The 26,931-nt window shown below is 39.3% G+C and overlaps 3 protein-coding genes across 3 annotated transcripts; 1 reads left to right on the top strand and 2 right to left on the bottom strand.

Annotated features, from left to right (window-relative positions):
• Positions 1-55: 55 nt before the first annotated feature.
• Positions 56-12,140, bottom strand: idh2 (isocitrate dehydrogenase (NADP(+)) 2, mitochondrial). The gene is made up of 11 exons (XM_022754373.1): positions 11,933-12,140; positions 6,579-6,670; positions 5,933-6,098; positions 5,023-5,183; positions 4,751-4,894; positions 3,675-3,811; positions 3,315-3,466; positions 3,060-3,172; positions 2,690-2,787; positions 2,515-2,607; positions 56-471 (listed from the first exon to the last, which is right to left on the bottom strand). Exons 1-11 carry the CDS (start codon positions 12,048-12,050, stop codon positions 387-389), a joined length of 1,359 nt encoding a protein of 452 aa, XP_022610094.1. The 5' UTR covers positions 12,051-12,140; the 3' UTR covers positions 56-386.
• Positions 12,141-15,799: 3,659 nt separating this feature from the next.
• Positions 15,800-20,033, top strand: LOC111228451 (retinol dehydrogenase 13-like). The gene is made up of 7 exons (XM_022754329.1): positions 15,800-15,962; positions 16,706-16,846; positions 16,932-17,123; positions 17,250-17,411; positions 17,529-17,645; positions 17,784-17,988; positions 19,419-20,033. The coding sequence occupies exons 1-7, from the start codon at positions 15,896-15,898 to the stop codon at positions 19,513-19,515; spliced, it is 981 nt and encodes a 326-aa protein (XP_022610050.1). The 5' UTR covers positions 15,800-15,895; the 3' UTR covers positions 19,516-20,033.
• A 756-nt stretch (positions 20,034-20,789) lies between these two features.
• On the bottom strand, positions 20,790-23,437 carry ankrd34c (ankyrin repeat domain 34C). The gene is made up of 2 exons (XM_022754622.1): positions 23,362-23,437; positions 20,790-22,432 (listed from the first exon to the last, which is right to left on the bottom strand). Exon 2 carries the CDS (start codon positions 22,380-22,382, stop codon positions 20,790-20,792), a length of 1,593 nt encoding a protein of 530 aa, XP_022610343.1. The 5' UTR covers positions 22,383-22,432; positions 23,362-23,437.
• Between the last annotated feature and the right edge of the window lie 3,494 nt (positions 23,438-26,931).

Below are 26,931 nucleotides of genomic sequence, written 5' to 3'. Positions count from 1 at the left end.
AATGGTTGTGCTTTCACTGTTGTTCAAAGAGAAAAATACTAGTAATAAGTAGTAATAAGTGAATCAAACAAGGGGTTTATTGGCAAATATGTTTGACACAGGCTTCAGTCCTGCCCAAGGCATTACACAGTACTGAATACAGTATTTCACATTACAAAAATAAAACCTTGTAAATAAGAGGACAGATTGTGAGGGAGGCATCAGGTGGAAGGACATCTCTCAACTGTTTAATAACCTAATAGAACACTAAATAATCCCATAGACAGTACTTTTTTTCCTTCAGACAAAATGCAAGTGGATTTATTGACCTTTAAGTTAAAAATGAGGTACAAAAAACAGAAGAGTGACATTGCCATCTCCAGGCCAACTATATTCTTTCAAGTCCTTCACTTGCCGAGGGCTTTATCCAGATTTGTCTTGATGGCATCGAGGAAGTCTGTAGTATTGACGTAGTGCTCGTTCAGCTTGACACTGAGAAGACAAGACAGAGCAGATCAGAAATTTCAATGCTACGCTTTGGGAAACAAGACAATATAACACAACAGCAATACAATTAGCAATACAATTATTATAATAATAATAATAATATAAAAAAAAAAAAAAAATATAAAATATATATATATATATATATATATATATTTTATTAGGGTTTAGCATTGTTTAATGTTGCTGGTTAATAAAAGCATTATCATTACTCAAATATTAGCATTATCATTACTCAAATATTAGCAACTTTATTAAACACAGTATGACTCGCTACTACAATTGTATTATTTTTAAACATAGCTGTCCTCCAGTATTTACGTGTCTCTAGTGTCCAGAGAATAACACCTTCATCAACAAAAATAACATCCAATCATTGGCAGATGTGTAAGCTGCAATGTCTAATGGATGAAAAATTCTTGAAAGTAAAAAGATAGAGACAGGGCAGCAACTAATAAATAATCTAGAAAAGATATCAGTCATGTGCAGGAACAAGTTGGTGAACAAGACAGCACATACAGTACCTTCACCAGGGCTGCCCAACCCTTAAGTAAGGGTTTAATAAAATGTTTTCAAAAAATCTTTCATCTGTACCTGGATCTAGATGGACAATCATGCAATACATGTGCAGTTTGTTCTTCTTCATTCATGTGAAAATGTTCATTTGAAATCAGCAAAAATGCACTTTTAATATTTCATGATATTAAGAATCCTTTAAAATCTCCTGGATCCACATTTTGAACTGCAACAAAAACACCAATCAATTTTTTCTTGGACCATGGCCTCACATTCCAAACTTCATTGATATCAGCGGTGTTTTTCAGATATTCAGCTAACAAACAAATTAACAGTAACAAAAACAATACTTCTCTGGCAGGGGCATGAAACTTCTCAAACATGCTCAAAGATGAGGGCATGTTTGGGGCACGGTTTCAAGTTTCCAACCTGTATTACATGCTGGCAGATTAGAATCAGGGTAAGAAACACTCCGTCTTATGTAAGTGTTTCACGCTGATGGTGGTGGTCTAATCAAAGGGAATATTTTCATCTAAAGTTAAAAGAAGGAAATCTGCCTGTAAAAGCACCAATCATTATTTATTTTAAGTGCAATTATAGGCTTAATGTCCCAAAACATAAAGATGCCTCATGGACTAAACGATACATAATTCAAATTAGACCTGCAACTAATGAATATTTGCATTACTGATAAATCTACAAGTTATCTTAAATTAATTGGTTTATAAAATGTCAGACTACAGTAAAAAAAATAAATAAAAAATGCTCTTACATTAACAATTTTTCAGAGGCCAATGTCACATCGCCAAATTTTCTTGTTTTGTCTCACCAACAGTCCAAAACACAAAGATGTTCAACATACAGTTAGAAGCACATCCCCAAGTAAGAGGCTGAAACGATGGTTATGTTTGGTATTTTTGCTTTTTAAAAAAGCTTTTAGCTCCAGTTTAATCATATTCCCCATCAAGGATTAAATGAAATATTGGACCTTCAATGTTCCTAATAATATCCTAATTTTCTACCGACTATTTATGTCCAGTGCAAACAGAAACCCTATCTCCACAATAGTTTCCCTCATGCTTTTTATTCTACATTTTTTAGGTGTGATGTTACATAGGTACCAAGAGTTTTCCACTCTTTATTTTTAGAGTTCTCTGGGGCCAGACCCTTCCTTACACCCTCAGACGCCTCCCAGGTAAAACATGGTCGGTTGTGTAACCATGCAGTACACCAAAGACATTTAAGTTTGTTATTTGATGCAATGATGACTCCATCCAAACTGAACTTGTTAAGGGTGTGCTTTCACGGACGTGCTGCATGACAATGAGTGGATGAAGATCCCTATTGGATATTTTCAGCACGTAGCTGAATCAATGAGGATGATCTGTAAACAAAACTAATGAATAGTAGCAAAAACTAGGTGTGTCTCATGAAATGACCATTGAGTGAACCATCATCATCACCATGATCTTTTTAAGTAGTAAAACTAAAGCATTAACTGGGAAATAAACTTACTTGGAAAGGCCATGGATGCAGCCTGCGAGGTCCTTGGTCATTGTACCGCTCTCGACAGTCTCAACGCAAACTCTCTCCAGTGTCTGGGAAAACCTGCAGACAAACAAAGACATTAAGAAAAGCCATGTCTCATCCAAGGGTCAGTATGTTTGCTATAATATTATACTTCTCTTACTTTATAAGGTCGGGATTGCCATCGAGTTTGCCACGATGCTCCAGGCCTCTGGTCCAGGCAAAAATGCTGGCAATGGGGTTGGTGCTGGTCGGCCTTCCCTGAAAGTAAAGTTGAGGACAATGTTAGCTTTTTAACTACACGACAGGTATTCTTATAAATAATTCTGAATGCAGAGCATCAATTGTAATGCTAGTATTGGGCATCTATGGATACTTCTTACTCTCGATTTTCACCACATGATGGCAGTATAACTCCACAGATTGCACGGTCTGTTTGCTACGCCATAATTTGGCCTCTCACATTTTCTGTTTTGTTACCCAGCTGAGATGCTTTCCAATAGAGGACTGACAGAACTGTGATGGTTACTAACCTTCTGGTGCTCACGGTAGTGCCTGGTCACAGTGCCATGGGCAGCCTCAGCCTCAATAGTCTTGCCATCAGGGCACACGAGAACTGATGTCATCAGTCCCAGAGAGCCAAAACCTATAACGGGAAACACAAAATCCTGCTTTAGTGCAACCCACAACTGCTCAAAACCTGGCGAGTGCTTCAAGCACTTGTAGGTTTCACTATTTTGTGGGAACATAATTTCCGAAGAGGCAGAGGAGTTTTCCAAATATCTCACCCTGTGCAAGGATATCAGACTGAACATCTCCATCGTAGTTCTTGCAAGCCCACACAAAGGCTCCAGAAGACTTAAGCACTTGGGCGACCATATCATCAATAAGCCTGTGCTCATACCAGATCTTCAATTTGTCAAACTCAGGCTTGTAGTTCCTGTAGAAAGCAAATACAATCTAAAGCAACTGTTTTTCTTCAATTTTCAAAAATACTTAAATAAATGTATGCATTTACAAAAACAAATACTACCGTGTTTATATGTCAACAAAAATATGAAAAAAGAAAAAGAAAAAAGTTTTAAATAAACTCATGAGTTTGTGAAGCCAAAAAGGGGACCAATCAAACCAAGAGAGAGGACACTCACTTTTCAAAGATATCCTGAAAGATGTCTTTAAACCTGCCATCATAGGCTTTAAGAATGGTGTTCTTTGTGCTCATGTACAGGGGCCACTTCTTGCCAATAGCATACTGGAAGCAGCTGTGTGCAAAGCCTGTAATAGACTGTTGGAAGAAAAATACAAACTGTTCATGACTGCTGTAGGTTTTATCAGTAGTAAAGAGGTTAACAACTGTCCTCTTGACAAATTGAGGGTCGCCTACTATGACCTCTGATGTTGTTAAATTAAACACACCCGCTCTGACGAAAGCAACCAAAACAGTAGCGAAGCAGGTTGAAAAGTGGTTAGTCTACTGCAGCAACTGTTGTGTTAATTTTACAAAAAGCCTTAGGCAGAATTTAATAGTACTATCAGGTTATCTTCAAGCATGAAAAAGTGAAAAAAAAAAAAATGAAGCTTAGGTATTGCAGTGTCATAGTAATGAGGGATTACAGCCTAAGTACCAACAATCCAAATAAACGTATGAATTAAAGAGGTTTTTATGAATATTTTTAAAGCTTGTTGCTTTAAAAATGAAGAAAAGGTCCCACACACCGTTTGTAGCCTTTACCAACGGCACTTCATTTGCAGGGAGACATTTCAAATCTGACCAGCATCTTACTCAAGTATGTGGGACTTTTTGTTTTCTTTTATGCAGAGAGTGGTTTTTAAGACACAACATGTTCCTCTGTTAGTATGAAAATGGGCACTGCAGTTTATTTGGAGTTGATCGCACATACAGTACATTGCCATAATAGTTACTAGTGCACAAATTCAATGGCAGCAAATGGCGCCAATAGATACACTATTTAGTCCTGTTTTGCCCATTTTCTAAACCCGTTTTTAAAAATGAAACTATTTATTCCTGACCCGTTTAACAAGATTTACATCTGCAGTAGGAAAAAAATGGACCTGGGGATGGGAGCCACAGTCACAGCGGGGTAATCAAAAAGTATTCAGAGAGGGACTAACACGGTGTTGCAGTTTGTTTTTATTTTATGGGAGTTGTTGACAACAACAACCATTTAGAGCATCTCCAACCTTCCATTAAGTGTATTCTCACCTCATCCGTGTTGTACATGCCCATTCCGCAGCCACCAGCAGGAAAATCATAGACCTCCCATTCCTTGCCTGCACTTCCATCAGCAGGTGAGAAGATAATCTTGAATTTGCCAGGCTGGTCTACAACAAAGTCTGTTGCTCTGTACTGTTGAAAAAAGGCAACAAGTTTAATTAACCTTAAAAAAATTGGAGAAAAAAAAAAAACAAACAAAAAAAAGCATTACATTATAAGCTGATTTGCTAGATTTTCTTCAGCATTTAGAGGAGACTCACCTGATCACCAAAGGCATGTCTGCCGATGGTGATGGGCTGTGTCCAGCCTGGTACAAGCCGGGGAATGTTCTTGCAGATGATTGGCTCACGGAAGACGGTGCCGCCCAGGATGTTCCTGATGGTTCCATTAGGGCTCTTCCACATCTTCTTCAGGCTAAACTCTATATATAAAAACATACAAATTACTTTAAGAAATATGCTGGGGATTAGAAACCAACACAGGCATCAGTTCATCTAGAGCTGCACTGCCAATCAAATGTTTTTCCATCATCTACATTTAACTATGCAGCATGCTCACCGAACAGCTGCGGTTAGTTTGCACACTGAAGAAGGGCATTTGACTAAAACATCTGTTCATTAATCAATCAGTTAACTGGAGTGGTAGACTGGGCTTTTTAGCAATTGTAACCTCTCAGTAAAAATGTAGTAAAGAAGCAACCTCCTCATGTTTTGATGTCTGTTGTAGTGAGCCTTGTGTAGAAACCAACAAACCCTTTTCACTGAACATGCCATTGATATTCCTTTCTGCATAAGCATGCTAAGCTTTTTTTCCCCAATTAATCAAGAGTTCTCCCACTTTCCAGAGACCTTTTTAATAGTGTATTTTGTCATGTAAATATCTTGTATTTTCTCTGCTGTTAAACTATTCTCTACCTCAGTCTTTGTATTTAAGGGCTTGAAATGCAAAACACTAATGGGACTCTCAATTACAGCTTTACAGAAGTTCAACCAGTTCAACTTACTGCGAGTACGCACAAAATGTTACCATCTACTGTAAGACAAATACACTTTGTGTAGTCCCCTACACTGTCTTCCAAAACTTTTGACTGGCAGTGAATATTAATTCCTTTCTGGCAGCAATCCAAGGGGTGTAAGTCTAAACTACTCAAACTAGAATAGGATAATAAACCTTCCACTCTGGCTTCATCAGGTGTGATGGTGGCACATTTAACCGCCACATGGTACTTCTTAGTAGCCAGGGCAGAGTCGATGGTGACTTGGTCATCAGTCTGGTCACGGTAAGGCAGACCCAGGTCATAATACTTCAGCTCAACATCAACATTGGAAAGGATGAGCTAAACAAACAAAACAAATATAAAAGAATTAGCATCTACAGCTTTATCTAACTACAGGAGTACACCGTTTTGCTGTTAAGAGGACCATTTCCAGTCATTTTTTTCCTTCTGGGACTAAAAAAAATATAAAAACCTGTCATGCAATGCATTCTGGGATCATTAACAGGAAATACTTGTCATCATAAATGTCAGAAAACATTCAAAGATTTTATCTCATGCTTCTCCACGTTTTCTTGCTGAGCCAACACACCATCTGCTCTCTCCCAGAGGCAATCAGCCAGTGACTGAATGAAACATCACAAAAGCCCCTCCCCCACATCATACATACATACATAATCTTCCACATAACCCTCCCCTCACTACCACGTGTTAGTCTGTGATAAAAAAAAATAGAGTCAGCCAGCGTGGGCTTTCCTTCCTCTGAGAGTCACACCAGTGTTTGTGTGTTTATCCATCCACCCCTGAACGCCACTTTATCACCTTTTCTTTGATGAACTCCCAGATGATCCTGGTCATCTCGTCTCCGTCCATCTCCACCACTGGCTGGGCCACTTTGATGCGTTTGTCGGCATCTGTCCATCATACATACAGAGGGGTTTGAGTATACCCGGCTTTCCATTCACAACAAAATGCTCATTTATTCTAGGGTTAAAGACTGCTGAGCAACAATCATAAACACAGGAAACTACATTGATTGGAAAAAAAAGAGATCCTGTTTTCATGCTATCTGCAGAGGACAGGCAGTATTTTCTGTTTCCTGTTTCCCATGGCCTGATAAGATCTGTGCCTCAGAAATAACCTGCAACAAACAATTAATCCTATTATCGATTAATCTGCCCATTATTTTCTTGACACAGATGCTACGTGCACCCAGGTCTCCATAGCCAACAATGCTATTTGCACCCAGGATAACTAGCCAATGTGGCTATTTACACCTGGGTTTTAGCCTCTCCTGGTTCACCTGAATGAGTCACACGGAGAGGTTCTGGTAGAAAGGCTTTCTAATGTTATTAAAAGGTCTATTTTAACCCAAGTCCCGATCTTTTCCTTAACCTAACTAAGTAGATGTGTTGCCTAAACCTAACCAAACTCCAATTGAAAACTCAATATAATAATCGCCTGACTTCCTAAAAAATATCTGTTAAAGTTTTTGATAAGTGCCTGACAGTGGCAGATGTTTAGAACATTACCCGATGTATGGCGCTTGCTTTCTTTAAACTGACTTATCTGAGTTTCTAACCAAAATGCATTTTTTATGTCTTCCTCATAAAACATTTGCAAAGCCAATTTTTGAAAGTAAATTTTTTTCTGCTGTCTGATTCTGGGTTCAGGAAATAATGGCACTATCAAACGCTTGAGTGCATGCATGTGATACAAAAAATAAAAAATAAAAAAAATAAAAAAATAAAAAAAAGGACCTGCTAACTATAACACTGCTTTATGGTGGGATTAGTTGCCAAAAACTCCACAGGATACCTTTAATCTGTTGCAACCGTAATTATAAATTACACCCGGCAAATCCGAAAATACCAATTCAAGGTCTATAAGTTACATCTTTGCTTAGATGATTAGTGATTTTACTCTTTATATTCAATCCATGGTTTTACTCCAAAGGCCATAAATACCAGTTACAGAAAAAAACAAACAAAAAAACAAACAAAACACCTAAATTCAAAATTCATACATTACTACATGTTTTAAAAAAACAATCCCTAAGTTAGTGTCGTAAAACACATCTAATTTTAACTTTAATAACAATAAGTGTGCTTTTTTACTTCAAGCCAACAATGACTTTTCAGAGTGATCACTTAACTTCTTTGGTTTCCTATTGCATCAACGTAAATTAGTATCGCTAATCATATCTGCTCTCATTCTGCTCCGAGTGCGAGTGTCCTGCCAGCAGGATCATTTTGGTGAATAGAAAAGTACAGGGGGAGGTGCTGCGGATCAAGTGACTCTCACATTTCCCTGCCAAGTTAATGCTCCCCCACTGCTACCAAAGCCTTCCCACAATATTGCAAGTAAAAATAAGGTGTCGAGTTTTCCTTACAGATAAGACTTTTAAATTTAATAAAAATCAAAAATCCACGTGGGTTTGTGAAGACTTTTGACCTAGTTGGGATTAAGAAGCCTTGGCAGCACCTGTCAAAACAGCTTGCACTCTATTCCCATGTTCCAAACACGACACATGAGCCCTGCAGACCACAGATACACTGTGACCATGAGGCACTGAAAATAACCTCATAGCAAGGAGTAAATTGTGACCTTTATGTTACAATTATGTTACGCATAAAGCAGGCAAAGAAATAAAAGCAAAATTAACATCTCAGTGTTATTGGTCAGAGTGAACATTACATGTTCCTTAATTGGCTCAAAAGTCACCATCTGAGCCTTGTTAAGAAACTTTGTCACATGATCTACTGTGCCAAATGACAGAGGAAACTATGACAATCATTTTATCAGGATTTTTATTTTACTCTGTTCCTCTGAGATGACTGAATTTACTCCACTGGGAATGGAAACCAGAGACCAGTGTCCCTAATTTTACATTAATTGTATAGAGATTCTGTCATCAGAGGTGAAATGATAAGTGAAGAACTAATAAGAAAATGAACATACACTGTTTTCATAATTTCGTAACTCATAATTACATCTCTTCTGTTGTAATAAGATGTTTTCCTTTGTGAAATCAAAAAGTAAATATTTTTGCCTTTTATATTGTTGGTTGGACCAACAATTTGAAGAACCTTGGGCTTTAGAAATATCAGGGGCATTTCTCTCCATTTCATAAACCAACTGAGTAACTGAGAAAGTAGTTGACAGATTAATCAATAAAAAATAAATTAAAAAAATCCCCAGCTGCTGCCCTATTCCTCATCAAGAGGTACTGAGGATTGAAAGCAGTCAAACTGTGACTAGAAATCAACTTTTTCAAAACTAGTACAGCTCATACAGTTTATGGTGTTTATGACAACGCTTGGCAGTAGAAATATTAATTGTTATTATCCGGAAAAAAACATCTCATGAGCAGAGGTTGTGAACTGGATTTCTGTAGATTCAGTAACAACATTTTGTCCGTCTTTATCTACTACGGGAACAGCTGAGTCTTTGCCTCAGTGCATCATGGGCGAGTAATAATTTCTTATTCCTCTAACCTAAATCTGCTAAAACAGGACTCTACTATCACAGTGCAGGGGGGATGGGGAGCGCAGGAGGGAGCTGAGTAGGTTATGTAACTTTGGAGCGTATCAACAAATACTGGACGCTGAAGGGCAAGCTGAAACAAAAGTCATGTGGGCCTGCCTGCCACATCATTTGCACATGCATTGGGGATAAGTTTGCAAGATTTTTTTCCTTGTTGCACTGGAGCTTGAGACGAAGCTAGACAGTAGTAGAAATAAGCAACCAACCAGGTATAATTTGGTACATCTAAAGCATTGCACAGGAGATCATACTACAATCCAAAGCTTAGCAGTGGTCTTTTGACAGGAACGTTCAAACAATATACTGCAAATGGAAAAACAGCAAATGGAAAAACAGACAAGTAAGCAAATAGTTTTAGTCTATAGACTTGATTTTGACATTCAAAATGTTTTTATACTGGTGGCAATATGATGCCATGGTTCAGTAGTCATAGCAAACACTTTTTATACCCTAATTTGAGTATAAAAACTCTGAAACCCTTGCCATAACTCAATTGGCTGTATAAGAATTAACCTGAAATTTATTGCCAACTTTCAGTATTTAGCAGTTTTAAATACCCTGTCTGTAGCACAGGGTACTTACAACTAGTTTTAAATGGAACTGTGATGGATTCTGAGGTTTTTACTGTGAGTCAATATTACCTGTGCACCATACATTAGTGGCAAGTAGTCAAAGGCAATCTAAAACAATGTGTGCCTTGACAATATGACCTGAATAACCTCTGGTTATGTGTCCTCTGTGGTTAACTTTCAACTCAGACAGGCCTTAAACCCTTTCAGTTTTAATCCTACACCAAGGAAAGTCATTCACAAGTTATACAAAATGACTAAAATCAAGTGGCAGGCAAGAATGAAGACATTTGTAAGAAGGGTAGTTAATTAACTATTCAACTGAAGACAGACAAAAGAAAATGCAAGGCTTTGAAGTTTGTTGATTAAAGTTGGGGACTGACAGCAACATTGCACCTTTCATCTCTGTAAAATCCACAGCCAAGAAACAGCATGTTGGCCAATTTTACAAGCAGTGTGAAATTTAAAAGGGCATGTAATTGCAGCAAAGGACTTCTGGCAAAGACAATGCAACTTGTGACTGCAATAAAAAGGAAGCAATCAACCGGGTCAATCCTCTATTCCTGGTCTGGAAAAACATCTTATTTAGACTGGAATAGGATTTCCATCCTAGATGATTTTGAATGAAACACTTGAATGGATGTTTTCACATATTTCACACCTATTGCAAGTATCTACAGGATTGTTTTTCACTGTGTTTTAGAGCAGTGCACTTCACTTAAAGAGCATGAGTTGTTTTATCTACCTGAGACATTCCTGTGCAACTATCATTCCCCACAGACAGCTAGGTACACTTCAAAGCTCAAATGACATATTGGTTCAATCACACCATGAGCCTAAGCGCCCTTCAACTGACCCACTGCTTTATCAACACAAACTGGTAGTGCTAGTATGCTTTGCATAGAGACTTGTATCTGCAATACCAGAGCTTAAAGTTGCAAATTCATGCTGTATGAATTCTTCTAGAAATGTCTGCACAGCCCACGTGATAAATCTGGATCCCTGCTCCAAATGAAAGACAAAAAAAGCAACAGATTTAGGTTGGTCTCCTAGCAATAGTTTGAAAAGAAAAAGTGAAATTTGTAGACCTTTACAATACATAAAAGTAACAAGCCACACAGTGTTTTACAGTTAAATGCTAGGGTCAGATGTGGTAAAATATGCGGCTCCTAGCAATAGTCTGGATGTAACCCAGATGGAAAATATTATGTAGGACAGATCGAGCACTGGCAGCCATTGCTCTCTATAGTGGAGTCTCGTATGCTGTGGCTGACCTTGGCAAAAGTTTTTCCAAGTCAAAAGTTGCACTAATAACCTGGAGGCTGAGGAGCAACTCATCATTTTCGACTTAGACACCCGTTTTGACTTGTTTTTTAACGACGGTTAAAAGTATATTCTGCCTCAGTGACGGGCGATGACATTTCCGCACAAACAGCTAAAAAAAACGGGAAGATTCATTTGATTCATCTGCTGCTGCTTCTTGCAAAAGCGAAAGTCTCATTGACTTATTTGTTTCTTATCGCGGCACAGCGGAGTGAAAACTTTCCCTATCACACTTATTTTGTCAGCGGGTTTTATTCAGTCAATGGTTCATTCATTTTTATCAACACATATCTTCACTTTGCCACAGACTGTTCCTCAAAGTTTGGTTCGGGAAGACAAAGACCGCTGTCCCCGGCTGGTCGTTTTGCTGTCTCGACCCCTATCTCTCTCGACGTTTACGGGCGCCTCATTGTTTTAACAACCCGCACTTAACCAACCACACAACAAACATTACCAGAGCACCGTTGCCCCTGAGCTCAAAAAACCAATTAAAGCCATTAACAGCATCACAGTTGGCTAGCATCGCACACAGGTTGGCTAGCATGGCTGCGTTAGCTCGGCGCCACTGGTTTCTAACGGACGGTTGATTTTGTCACTCTATTACTAAGCCGATATTACACTAGTTTGCCTAATTTAACTAGAGACATACTAAAAAGCGCCATCTTAACACATAGGTAGCAGTTAACCGTCAACATCATGATGCTGAAGATGACCCCTGTTATCTCTATCTTCACTCACAGTTTCTTTGTTGCAAAGTCTGGCAGTTTGCAGCCGGCGCAAGCACCGCGGGGTTTCTGGAAAAGGCAGCACCAGCAGACCTCGAAAGAGAGCTGAGGACTTTCAAGTATCCAGCCATGTCTCTGCGGCCGAAGTCACTTTACGGTGAAACACTCGACGAAACTCAGGGGAAAGAGAGGGCAAACCGTTCCGAGGTTCCCTGCAATATAGTGAGCGGCAGCAACAGCACCGCCCTTCTGCCCCCTCCCCGGCGGGACACGCTGAGGTCTACGTCAGAGCCACACAGACCCTGAGGAGGGGACTGAGCTAACACTGCGAACAGCTTTCCCTTTACAGTCTAGACAACAGAGAAAGTCCTGAGCTGCCTGACCCCTAAGCTTCTTAAGTCAGGACGACCCCAGGCCATAGTCACCATCTGCCATCACCAGAGTTTATACATTAAATGTAGGTTCTTGATTTCTTCCCTCACAATCCCAATGCTCCCACATACTGTAGAAGTGACTGTAAAGATCAGGCACATTGGTTCTCTCAGTATAGGTTTGAAAATAGCAAACTTTTTGTGGTTTTACACTAAAACTGTACATGTGCAATAAATATTGGACAACTAAAAGGGACACTCCAGCGATTAAGTATTCCATATCTATACAGTTGTGGGACTGACAAGGGAATTTCTTTTTAAGAAATCAATGCAATAGAAGCAGAGATTCCCTGACTTTTAGTCTTATTATAGGTCAAGCCCCCAAAACTCTGGACCCTACATTTCCAACAATGTACATCAGTACATCATTTGTTGACTCCTGGAAAATGTTCATGTCTTTGAAACTCCACACCCCTAGTTTGTTATGCAGTCTCTCTGTTGTAAATTTGAAATCCCTATACAAGCCCATTCCCAAATAACCCTAGTGACATCAACAAGGTTATTTTTCAAACTTTGGGAAACTTCCTCCAGAGCCACAGAGGACATTGTTTAACTGTATTCACAAGCTGAGTGGTAGGCATATCTCTGTCAAATAATCTTAACTGTAAAATCACTGACATGCCCCTTTAAAAGGGTGTCCTTAAAAGCCCCTTTAAAAGCTGACCAACACTTTGCCTGTCTGACTTTGTGACACTCAAGTTTGTGTTTGTAGAAATATTATGATTCTATTTTTGAAAATTATGATAACAATGATGATAAAATAAATAACATTCATAATAATTTCATTATCACATGACTGTGCCATCTCTGCAGACATTCAAGATAAATGGGATGTTATTGATTCAGCCCTATAATTTATTTTGTAAACTAAATGCAAATATGTGAGTGGCAAGAATAGGGACTAAAAACAAACAAACAAACAAACAAAATACAATTTGTGCTTTTATGATATAACTCTAACAATTGTTTGATAATTAACTGACCTGAAGCCATGTTCTGATTTCTTTTAAAGTATTTACCACCTCTGAATGCATCACACTTTATTATTAGAAAGATAAAAGCCCATTTAAATACACCTTATGACACAGGGAAGTAAAACTGTGTAAGGCAACTATTCATTGCTCAGCTGATCTATGCATATATAAGAAGTATACAGAGTTTACAGATAAGGTTGTGAAATAATAGCTGTTTACCTCATTAAAAATCTACTATGTCATTAGACAGATGGGTGCTCAAAGACTATCGTTAGCACACAAATAAACCCGTGTGAGCTGTGTCAAATTGTCAAATTTACTGAGACTCCAAATCATCTGGAGGAACAGTTATTATCACAGAGCTGTAAACCTCCTCAACAAAATCTTAATTCCTTTCCATGCTTTCTTATCTTTTTTCTTTAAATTCATATTTATATTTGATTTTTCAATCCTCCTGTTGCACGATACAGCACACTAAATCTCAGTGTACATGTACAATGACACTAAAAGTATTCTATTCTATTCTATTCTATTCTATTCTATTCTATTCTATTCTATTCCAATCTAAATGTCTCGGCAGACGGCGCTCTAATTTTAGCAGGGGAAGGTTACCATACTGGGAGAAAGACTGGGAAGTGTGCAGGGCAGTCACATGATTGATTTGGTGGTGAGCCAGTCAGAGAGACAACCAGGTCACCTCTGAAATGTTCTTACATTTGAGAACAGGAGGCCTGCACTGACAACTGTCAGAAATACAAATATGTAATAAGATTGCAGCAATTAACAAACACACAATGTCTCAATCTGTATGAAAAATAACATTTTTCAACCTGTGTTTATAACATTACAGAGAAGGTGAATGAAGGTCAGCTATTGTCTCTGAAAAGCACAGTCTTGTCCTGCACATGTGCACATGTAATAGGAGACTATAATGCAGAATGTGGTTATGCGGTCAGACAGGGGACAGTGGCAGTTACATAATCCTCTGACTTTCTACAGCGACCTTTGAACTCATGGTATGTAAACATGTCTACATGCTACCCACCTTCACAGATGCTCTGCAGTTGCCAGTGAAAAGAGTCACTATTACATGTCACCCTGAAACCCCAGAGGTCTATATTTAGTCCCCGTCCAGACTCATTAGCCTACTCTTTTATACTTTAAGCCCAGAGAAAAGGGTGACTTATTGCTTTGACACATTAAAACTTTACTCTGATCAATAAACTTAAAAGGACTCAGATATTTTATTTCAAGAGTCAGTTGCTGCTCAGCTGCAGCTCTGATCAGGCTTTAATTTACATCTGTGGGTGTAATGCTTTTATTACTGTCATCTTGCTGCTGCTGATGGATTTCTTCTTTTGTCTACTCGTAAAACAGCAGAGACACATCTTAATTTGCTTGTAGGAGTTTAGGATATAATTTGATGCTATATAAAGTACTTTCTCACTGTTCTTAGACTTGATTGGTAACTGTGGATGTAAAAAAAAAAACATAGTCTGGGGCCTAATATGATGAATTTGCTCCCTCTGCTGGAGTCCTTTAGGAGGCACAGAGACTGTGTTGGTGAGCCTCTGGTGACCTCTGCAGGAGGATTGGCTAGAATTGTGGTTAGAACAATGTTTAGTAATGTTTTATAGTAACAATTGGATATTTTCTCCAAAAGGAAATTTGTCTTGCAACCATACACAGATTTATCCATAAGATATAGTCATCATAATAGAATAAATAAAACATCATATCAATGCTTGAATCGCTGCACATGATCACAGAAAATAAAATACTACAACAAAACAACAAAACAAGTGACAGAAAAATAAAACCTGGTGATCAGCCATCATCATCATCCAGCTCAATCATGAATAGTTAAAATATCATCATAATCACAGGCTTTCAGTATATTTTGGATGCATTTTAATTTCGTGTTTGATGCCCTTGACTACTTACAGCAGCTGATATGATGCAAAGATATGCCCCTGGTAACAAAAACATACAGTGAAGCTGCTTTCTGTGGTTGTGTACCCGACATGTAGAAATAACAGGTCACTTTTGAGGTATTGAAAACTCACCCTTTTAGAGTTTTATTTCAAATCTGTCAATCTGTCATTACTTTCTCCAGTTCCCGTTTCTGACTTTGACACTTCTGCTCAATCTTACTGGTACTATTTTTTATTTCGCTTTAATTTCTTCTTCTATTTTGTTAGTATTTATTTTTTTCACTGCCCTTTAAATTCAGTAACTTTTCACCTTTAACTTTAACCTTTAAACTGTATTTTGTGGATGAAAGACACTTTTTTAGATCAAATTATTAATTCATTCATTAATTTTAATACAAAAATACACCTTGCTTGGCACAGAACAAACAGACCATTCAATCAAGCTACAAAGCTTTAGAAGTTGATTAACAGTCGGAACCAATAGGATTCCTCTATAGAGTGACTGTAGGCGGTACTTCCTGGTGGAAGACTGTTATGTAGCTGTACCGGAATGAGAGCTGTAATCGAGGGCACTTCTTTTCGTAAACAGGGAAACGTCTAATTCAGCACTATAAACAGTGTGGGGATTAGTAGGACAATGCGGACAGCGATGGGGTCGTTCGTTTTTCAGTATCCTAAAACTATTGCGCTCGTCACAGTAACAGGTAAATTATTTTTGCTCACCTTCAGTTTCTTAGTGGAAGAATAGATGTTATTTTAAACGACTAGCTCTCACAGTCTGTTCATACCTGTTCACTAATGGCTGATAATATGCAGCACAGTCTGTATGTTTTAGTTAATGGCATTGGCATACTTCCCCTGATTGTTGTTTATATGGTCACGTGGTGCAAATTTGACAGCTTTATCCACTGTATGCGATAGATAGATAGATAGATAGATAGATAGATAGATAGATAGATAGATAGATAGATAGATAGATAGCCCTGACATACAATTAATTTTTCAAGGATAAAAACAAAATAAAGCTTAAATTTCCATTTTGGTATTCTAATGAAAGGGATGTCAAGTCAGGTTAAAACACATGCAGTACCAAAACAACTTGGAAGACAAGACTGACTTATAACTATGCCAAACAGATTTTCACAATGGCATCTTAAAATTGCCTTTCAGATGTCGTGATTAAAAAAATAAAAAAACAAAGGTAAAGTAAATTATTATTTTTGAACCAACTTCACCGAAATTGGTTCAAAAATAATAACTTTTCGAAAAATGACTGAAATGATGAACTAATTGTCTAAATAGTTGCCTTTGTTGTGTGTACATTTAAGAATATTTTGGTAGAAGTTGTAAATGGTTTACTTAGGTCTCCATTAGGTGGAGGGGGTTGTGATTGGTGGAGATGAATAATTTTAACTGTGTGGCCTTTTTATTAATTTTTTTCTAACAGGAGTTGGACTTTTTGGTGTGAAGAAATGGATGGCAGGTGGAGTATGTCGCAGCAAAGCCCGGCTGGATGGGAAGGTCGTCTTGATCACTGGAGGCAACACTGGGATTGGCAAAGAAACAGCTGTTGACCTGGCTAGAAGGGGTTAGTGACTAATCTGGGTTTTGTATTCTTACCTTTAATAACTCATTTAATATAAAACTTAAAAGTTCTTGCTGCTGTGTTACAGGTGCGAGGGTCATTTTGGCCTGTAGAGACATGGACAGAGCTAATAAAGCTGCAGAGGATGTGAGGAAGAGGAGCGGAAATGACAGTGTGATTGTCAAAAAGTTGGATTTGGCATCTCTGCAGTCAGTACTACAACTAGCCAAGGATGTCCTTGCAAGTGAAGCGCGACTGGATGTTCTCATCAATAATGCAGGTAAGATGTATAAATCCCATCTGACCTCTGACGGTGTGATCATATTCCAACAGCTTTAAAACAGTACACAGTAATTACATGAACAGGTAAGGTCAAACAAACTTCCACTGATATTCTTTCCCTTAGGTATTATGAGCTGTCCAAAGTGGCAGACTGAAGAGGGCTTCGAAATGCAGTTTGGTGTGAACCACTTGGGTCACTTCCTGTTGACAAACTGTCTGTTGGATCTGCTGAAGAAGTCCGCTCCGAGCCGCATCGTCAATGTCTCCAGTTTAGCTCATGAGAGAGGTGCAGTTTTTCTCTTTAAATGTTGTTTTTTGTTCTCTCATTAATGTCATCCTTTCAGTTGAATTTAATGTTAAATACAACATCTGTGAAGAAGTGTGCTCTACTTTCACTCAACAGGTCAAATCTATTTTGATGACATAAATCAAGACAACGAATACCGCCCTTGGAAAAGCTACTCACAAAGTAAACTAGCTAATGTCCTCTTTACAAGGGAACTGTCCAACAGACTACAAGGTACTGAAACCTTTTATATCTCACACTAGACGTTATGCAGGATTTAAACAACTGCGTCTACGCCACTGTCAACTCTTTGATTGTGTGCTGTTGTGGATAAAGTGAATACATTATGTCCAATGTCTTGTCATTTTGCAGGTACTGGAGTAACGACATACAGCCTCCACCCTGGAGTGATCCGGACTGAGCTCGGCCGGCACTTCTGGCCCACAATGCCCCTGTGGAAGAGAGTTGTATATACCCCACTCATGTTCCTCATCAAGTCTCCAACAGAAGGGGCACAGACCACCATCTACTGCGCTGTGGAGGAAAGTTTGCAGAATCAAAGTGGACTGTACTACAGGTCAGTCATTGAACAGATGTTGGACAGTCAATATCAGTGCAGTACATTGAGATATGGTGTCATTCATGGCTGCGTGGTGGCACAAGGACAAAAATAAGCTGCTCTTAACTAACTTAATCCCCTCTTGTGTCTGTGCACAGTATTCTTATGCTAAATTGTTGTATAACCACAGGTCAAATTTAAGAACATATACCATGTACATATAGTAAAGCATATATTTTCCTCGAAGCTGCATTGAATTTATTTATTTTTGGCCACTTGGAGGCAGCGGAACAAACTGAAAACACAATATTGGAATATCATCGCCTTAAATTGTTATAGCAAAGCGATATTTTGGCCGATAGTTGTCTGTTTACACACCCAGTAGACACGGTCCACCACCTGATACATGTAGGTCCAATACTCACCCTCATTGTAGCTCTTTCTTGCTCTCAATTGACTCTTGATGGAAATGTCTGTCTCTTTAGGTGCCATGCAATGCTGCACCACCTTCACCAGTGTTCACCAGCTGGTTGTTAACTTTGAACTGCTAAACTTAGTAATGGACAGGTAGTGCACAGCAGGTTTATCTGAGCTTTTGAGCTGAGAACAGCTGCCTACTACAGATGGAAACTAAGTTGATGAGAGCATGGCTGCAGGCTGGAAAACCAAAACACCGATCCACAGAACTGAGGGACCCCTTTCACATACTATACAAAAATAAATTGATCTATTGATACCATAAAAATATTGATTATTGCAGCTTTAAAACTAGTTTTTCAACACAGGGATACTTTTCAAGACAGGACCTTAAGATAAGGTAATAATAGTAAGACTCTAATTTTTTTAGTGGATATTGTGCTTTAGTAATGCAAACAATGAACCTTGGTCAATAGGGATCTGGAGCCTTCAGGCGGTTGGCCACTTTGCCCAGTCGGTAATCCTGACTTGGCAGAAGGGGTATTTCCTTCTTACAAACTCTGAACTGTTCTGCTTTCTAGTACTTCATCCATTTACTTGTGAATGACTGTTTGACAATTAAGTGTCAGTGCATGAGTTCATTTTGCTCTGCAGGAACTAAAGAAAGACTCTTTTACACCTTTTGTATTACACATTTTAATCTTTACTGTCTATTAATCTAAGAAATTGAAAGTTCTTCATAATCGAGTGAATAGATACAAAATCCTGATTGTTTCCTGCTTTGTGGAAAATTATTTTGCTGGCTGTGGTACATTTTTTTCTTAATAGGGAGGAAAAGATGTTAATATATTGCTTATCACAGAATTAACTGAATTAGCATCATCTTGGAAAAAATTGCAGTGTTAGTGTATTATAAGAAACCCTGTGATTTCCATCCTCTTTCATCATGATAACTTGTTCTTGTGACTGATTCGGCACAGTAGGAACAGGTCGAGTCGTGTGTTTAACTCTAAATTCTGTGCTGATTACAGCGACTGCGCCCCTAAAACAGCAGCCCCCCAGGGTCTGGATGATGAAGCTGCCAAGAAGCTGTGGGATCTGAGTGCCTCTATGGTTGGTTTGACATAATCACAATGACATCGATGATGGTGACGATGATGATGATTGTCATTATCACAGTACCAATGGACTTCCAAGTGGCCTGAGGAAATACTGGTGCTCGTTCTAATGAGCATCTGTGTGGCTACTAGCAGCTGAGCTCCTGCTTAATGTGACAAATGAATAAATAAACAAACACCAGATATTCACAAGTCATAGACATTTATTCAGAATATACAACAAACTACTTGCAAAAATACTATCGATTAACTTATGTTTTCTTTTCCTTAAACAGAAGCAATGCTTCACAGGTAGGTTACATGGAAGCTGTATGATCTTTAGTCTCGATTGCCATTAGCGTGAAATGACATTAAAATCGACAAGTTTCACCAATGTCTCAGTTGACTAAGGGCTGGAATGTCATTCAGTGTTTCATTAATTCATCATATAAGAATTTCATGTGCTTTGAAAGTTTTTCTTAACACTGTTAATAGAAACTTTTTGAGTTTTTTTTTTTCCTTCTGGGCAATAAAGTGCGGTTATACATAGCCCATTGGTTTACCTGTTTCTTAAGGCATATTGTTCATTCATTCACATCTATTCTGAGTCTTCATTTTGTTCCATGTGAAACCAACAATATTGAAATAAAACACATTTTGGTTACATCGTCATGAATTAAAAATGGTCTTAATACACAAAATGTATCTGTCCACTCTTTTTTTTTTAGGTTTCTTTATCCTGAAGGCACTTTGTACAAATTTGCTACAAACAGTCAAATTTCATCTTACTCAAAGCTACATCTCAGACAAGTGCATCACATTTTTTCTTTTCAAAGAAAATCCATTAATGGTGCTAATTACATATGCACAAAGGGCACCCAAGTGGCCTGATGGCTACAAATACACAAAATACCCTGTGTGTTCCCTACACATTACATTATCATGTAAGAGCTAGTTCAGAGGAAAAGTACCATGTCTTGGCATTTACATTCAAAACTGTAATACATAAACAGCAGATTTTGTCAAAAGATAATAATCCATAAGGTTGGGTGTAACACCGGGAGGAAATCTATCTATATTGCTCAGTTTATATATATATATATATGTATATATACACACACATATATATATATATATATGTATATATAAATATATACATACAGATAGATATAGATATTAGAAAATATACATTATTCAACATCTAGATGGCTATGAGTGAACTGAACCTATGGGCGTACTTCCTGACAATTTATGGTGTTAACATTTCTACTCCCACAGTATGTGCTGCATAAACACCATCACAAACTAATGAGCCAGCTCTTCAAAATCAGAAAGCTGTTTCATCTGCTCCACTTGCATAGAGTGCCTTCTCACAAGTTTCTTCTTGGACTTGAGGCCGCCTCTCTTTGGTGTGTTTGGTGCTACTGGAGCTATAGATCTAATACCTGTGGCCAGAGGTGAGGAAGGCTTGCTACAAGCCCCGATATCAGGGATGGGAGGGTTGGGGTTGACATTGAGAGGGGGCAGGTGGCCGGGCCTGGTGTGGGAGATGTGGTCCAGCAGCAGTGTGCCCGAGCCTCTCCTCTCCAGGAGGCCAGGTGCACGCCTGCGTGCTGAGCTGGGAGAGGATGTGCTGGCATTGCTGTCAAGAGATTCTCTGGAGCTGGTCAGCATCGCTAGTGGCGAAGTGTTTAGTTTTCTTCGCTCCACTGGGACTTTAGGAGAGTCTAACATCGTAGAGTCTGAATAGAGCTGCGAGTCTGAGTCATAGTGATCGTTCCCCAGACGTCTCCTATGCATTGTGTCTCTCAGACTGGCTAGTCCACTGCTGCTGCAGCTGCTGCTCTCCTGCTCTGTGGGTACGGTACTGCGCCGTGCCAGCGGCTGGTGCTGGCCTAGAGATCTCTCATATGATGCTTTAGATGTTGGAGGAACTGATAGTGAGGTTGTCATTTTGCAGGGCTGTTCACCTACAAGTGGGAATAAGCTGTCCTTCCCATCCACACTGTTCTGTCGAGATAAAGCTGATCTCTTACTCAGAGAGAGTCCGTTTACCCCTGCGACAACATCCTCATCAGAGCTGGCTTTCTTGCTCTCCTCATGGGCGGCGGCTGCAGCCAGGACAGAAGGAGCAATCAGCCCCCAAGGCTCTGACTGCAGCCTTTTCAGCTGAGGCAAGCGTGCACGTTTGGGGTTCGCGGGCCGCCGTGTTGGAGATGTGGGCCCGTTGGCAAGCTTGGCAGCTGAACTGGATGTTTTCAGCTTCGTGTGGAAACTGAAGACTGTGTTTTGTTGCTCTTGCTCAGGTGTGGGAGATGCAGTAACATCAATATCAGAGGGAGAGGTGCAGTATGCTGGAGGGGACCTCTCATCCAGCTCTGGTGACGGGGGGACATTTAGGTACTGTTTGGTAGTTTTAGTACCAGATGGTGACTTGTCTGTGGTGATTATGATGACCTCCTTCCCTTTAGCTTTGCATGCATCCAGGAGCAGTTTTAGTGTCTGCTTATCATCTGCATTGATGGCGTAGACCAGGGCTGAGGCTCCACTCCTGTCCTCCAGACTGGGATCAGCTCCGTTGGTCAGCAAGTGATCCACCACCTCGTGTCCAGCCTTGTGGATGCAGGCGTGCATTAGAGCTGTCCTACCTGTCTTGTCCTGTATGTTGGGGTCTGCTTGGTTGTCCAGCAAATATTTCACCAGCTTTGACTTACTTACACTCTGCTGGTCAGTGTGTGTGGACATGCACGCCACCATTAGCGGTGTCTCTCCACGCTCATTGCTCTCGTTGATATATGCACCCCCTTCCAGTAGGAGCCGGGTGAGTCTCAAGCGTCTGAGCCATACAGCCTTCAGGAGTGAGTTTCCATCAGTCCGCAGCTCCAGTATATCTGCCATCTCCCAGCCAATCACAGATCTTCTCAGTGTTGAACTTACAGCTCACAGCCCTTTGAACAAATCAGTGAAGTAGTTCAGCTTACACCACAAAATCTTTGTATTGTCACATTCAAGATTGTGTTTGTTCCTCTAATTTGCCAAACCATCACCACCAGCAGGTGGCAGTCTGTTACTACATAAAAGTTAAAAATATAACTTACAATTACAGATTTCTGATATGGAAATATATTCTTTATTTAATAGTTCAGATGGAGATAATATGTGCAAAATGTAGTGGAAACTGATCATTCACATGGCCAAAATTCAAGTGCATGCACCGAGACAGCATGGTAACAGCACCTGTTAGATTCACAAACACTATTGATGGATGATCAGGCAATAATATTTGGATATCAAAATCAAAGTTTATGTATGCAGCATTGTCAGAACAGCAGCTTCCTGGTGTCCTTTTCCATTATAATTATGGGAGAGGGACAACCGACGAGCAAACGCATCCACAAACTAATAAGTGCGTAAAAACACCAGCATTGTTCATCTTTTTATTCGAACAAAATCTGTCTACGAGACTGCACGTCAGATGGATTTTTATATTAAATCTAAATTTGAAATACTGACAATGCAAACATCAGTGCAGACAGGCGACATGAAATGAGAGTCGCTGTCCATGGTTCTCATTTTGAATAACTTGGCGACAGAGGCGCGCTCCATTACACATTGTAGGGTTGGTCATGTCATTCTCTGTTCAATTCTGCATGTGAAATGTTATTTATAATGTAAATATTAATTTTCAAAAATTATCCATAGATTGTATGTTATGTATATTGTAAGAAGTTCGTCTAGTTATACCAGCCTCCTTTAAGATGAAAAGAGCAGCGACGCAAGAAAACGACATAAAGTTGAATTAATTTACCTTCGTTTTCAATCATTTTGTTGTTGAATAATTTCGCAGAGCAACTTAAGTGTCTGCTAATTCTCTTACCTGGTCGGAGGAAAGGCTTTCCATGCTCAAAGTACCCAGTGTTTGTCTCGTAAAAGGGGAGAAATCGGGGTAAAATTAATTATTCAAGACAGAAAGTTTGTTGCAGTTCTTCGCAATAGCCCTATTTCTCATCTGTGACGGTTCCCATCGATGCGTCCTGGTTTAGGTTACAGGGTGCCGTACCTTTCTGGCACCATAGCACAGGAGCTGTGAGGCTTTTGTTATGGAGGCACACTACATCAGTCCAATGGGGAGTATTCCTTTCACTGCGCACTCAAGGATCACAACCTGGAGACGCTGCGGGTTATAAATAACTTACTGTCTTGCTTGTTGAATGAAACGTGTATTCTCTTGACGTCAGAGTCGACCAAAATAAATTGCTTCTGATGAAAACCTCTGTCCTGATCTTCTATATCTGCAGGACACAAACAAAACGAGCGTTACCTCCCAAAGACATGTAAATGTGTGTGTGTGTGTTCGTGTGTGTGTGTGTGTGTGTGTGTATGTGTGTGTGCGTGTGCGCGCTTAAATTTAATCATTTCAAAAGGACAATTTGTAAATGAAAGCACAGTTGGGCCTACACATAATGGAAATGAGGAGATAGCAGTTTTGCAGTGGTTGCTGGTTACGCAGTTTTTTTTTGTTTTTTTTTTAAATTTGGGAAGCCATGCCTCAGATAGTGAGTCTGTGCTATAAATAATCTTTAATCTGTCAGCAGTGTGGAACATCAATGCCTGTTGTTAGAGTAAAGGCAGGACTCCTACCTGCAATGCACTAAAGGGCATAGCTAAGACAATTCAGCTGGGAAAATGTGAAAGAAGAAATTTGCTCTGGATCACCATCACACTATAGGAAATGCCAATATGTCACATTCATGGGGCTTTCTTACATATTAAAATCAGCTGTCATATTTTCTAAACAGTGATTATTTCAGTTCATAATTTGTGCTCATTTATGCAAATCTCCAACCAGCTGTGTCTCTGAGTGGCAGCTTTCACTGCTCAATAAATTTAAGAGACAAAGCAAAAACATTTCACACCTATATATATTTACTGCACAATTAAGGAGGCCAAAACTTGTAGCAGCCATCACAGCTATACAGCCTAATAGGGACATTTCTATTTTTAGGTTGCTATGAGACAGCACAGAAGCAGTTTCTAATGAGAACAGTGATGTTCTCAGCCCTGCAAGGAACAGGTACATCAGACATTTTACATTCCATCAAGGACCGGGAGGCTTTTATGGCATTTACTCAAATTCTTTTTTTTTTTTTTTTTTTGATGATGGTGTCTTTTCTCACACTTACACAAGTAAGCCACAACCACCACCATGTTCAATCATTAGTCCTCTGACCCCTGCTCTTTTCCTCTGAGACTGGGACTAATCACTTTATTACCCATCCAAACACTTGACGTCTAAGGACTGGAGTCGTCAATGCTGGCAGTGATTTCTCACCTGTGATTGCCTTCTCAGCCCGTTGGGGACATGTTGTTTACAAGGCACACGGAGAAGGTGGTTTTTTAAAATAACACATACTGTAGTCACCAAGTCAAACGAATGTGTCCTCTCCCATTCAAGAGGCATTATGATACAAATGTCTATGCAAAGATCTGGTCTTGATTTGGTCAAATATGTTTATTTGGTCAAAGTCAATGAATGAAGGCTTGTATAAAATATTGTTTTTATATCTAGAAGAGGACAGCGACTATTCTAAGTATCAAACAACTTGATGAAAACTGTGCTATATGCCTCCAAATTCATAGTTTTTATTATAAGAACTGAAGCCCAAAGTGCATCAGTTATGCCATTTTAATTTTGGTGCACTTGACTGGAAATAACCTGTATCATGGATAGACCTTCTGTCTACAGGGGCATGATGGACCAGAGACCAGACAAGGGCCAAAGTTCACTGGTTTAGACACATTCATTAGCACGGGAAGCCAGTGGGACGTCAGCAGTCCTCATGCAGCATGATCTTTGCCCCAATGCTGCTGTCGTTGGCGGTATATTAAAGGGAAAATAAATAATTAAAGTGGAGAGAATAAGCGCTGTCACCCCTGGGAGCAGTTTCCATTTTCAGATATCTTACATCGCAGCTGCTGCTCTTCCTCCCCTCACATCTAAATATAACCATTTCTTCTGTCTGCATTGTGAGACTTTTACTCAACAGACTACAGTAGCTCTGCGACTATTTATAGATCCTGACAAAGTACATGTAAAAGTTATCAACAGTCATCAAATTTAGAGTCAGTCTTCTGAAGTAGTCAGCAGCAGGAAACATGATGTCTAGCCTTCACTCTATAACTAATGTCAACATTCAAGAAAAAAAGAAATGGCAATGAAAATGGATTCAAATACAATGAAAATGTAAATAAGTGGAAAAGAATGTATGAAATCTGGAATTGATTACCCTGATGCCAGACCCTGAATTGGCCACCATGTCTATTTTTAAAATCTTATGTTGACTAAATGTCTGGCTTCACTCGCTTATCAGAGGATGGTGGGAAATTCAACAATGATGTCAGCCAAGTTTTAAAAAATAAAGTTCTGCTGATATGTCACCCTCTTTATATTTTTAGACTTTAACCCTTACAGTCCCATGCTACCTGCATTTGTCTCACTCTCCAAGTCTCTTATTACCTTCAAATATGGATGTGCTGCTTGCTGTCTTTTTCAGCATAACCAAGGGTGATGGGTTATATATATGTGTGTAGATTTTAAGACTGCCTAGAAAATTTCTGAAAAAAAACCCATTTTATCTGAATTCTGAAGGTGTTAGATATGACAGCTCATTGCAGCATCAGTGACATCTGTGAAGTATACATTAATTCATCAGCAAGCCTCACTTAAACAGTGGCTGATTTGGTCAAAATCTGGCAGAGAGTGAGACAATAAGATTGATACCACTCTCATGTCTGTGTGCTAAATATGAAGCTACAGCTATCAGCTGGTTAGCTTAGCTTAGCATGTAGACTAGAAACAAGGGTTTGTCTTTTTTTTAATCTGTACAAACCCCTAGTGTAAAAACGACAATATGCGTTTTACAGGGGGTTAATTGCCCAACTATTTCTTGGTCGACGCATACCTCATAAAATGTTAATTTGTTGTTTTTTTGTATCTGAATCTGAATTGAGCCCAGACCCCATCTCCATTGCTCCATTGTAGGACTGATTTGGATCCTCTTTCATAAGATATCTGCTGCTGTCATCTTGACTTCCCCATTTACATTTCGACACGTTTTTCCATGGTGTATATCCTCTGTTGCTGTGGTGCTGTTTGTGTTTCTTCCTCTGTGCTGGTTGTCTCTTTAAAGACTGAGTTTGACATTCTCATGGCATTTGGTGTCTCTGCGATTGTATCAAGCGAATGTGTGGGCTGCGACAGCAATGAACTGGCACGAACCCTGCTGCAGCTTTGCACCGGACGGCTTCATGCCGCCCTCCTACCTCGGCAGATTTAAGAAAATGCCTCCAGTGCAGCTTAAAAACCTGCCACCCCTCACATATACTGCAAGTGATTTTTTTTCCCTCCCTCATCCACCCTTGATTATATCCCATGAAGTATAACACA

The sequence above is a fragment of the Seriola dumerili genome, unplaced genomic scaffold (genome assembly GCF_002260705.1).
Source record: "Seriola dumerili isolate Sdu_G_001 unplaced genomic scaffold, Sdu_1.0 BDQW01000219.1, whole genome shotgun sequence".
Taxonomy (NCBI): domain Eukaryota; kingdom Metazoa; phylum Chordata; class Actinopteri; order Carangiformes; family Carangidae; genus Seriola; species Seriola dumerili.
This window is presented reverse-complemented; position numbering and strand designations above follow the sequence as displayed.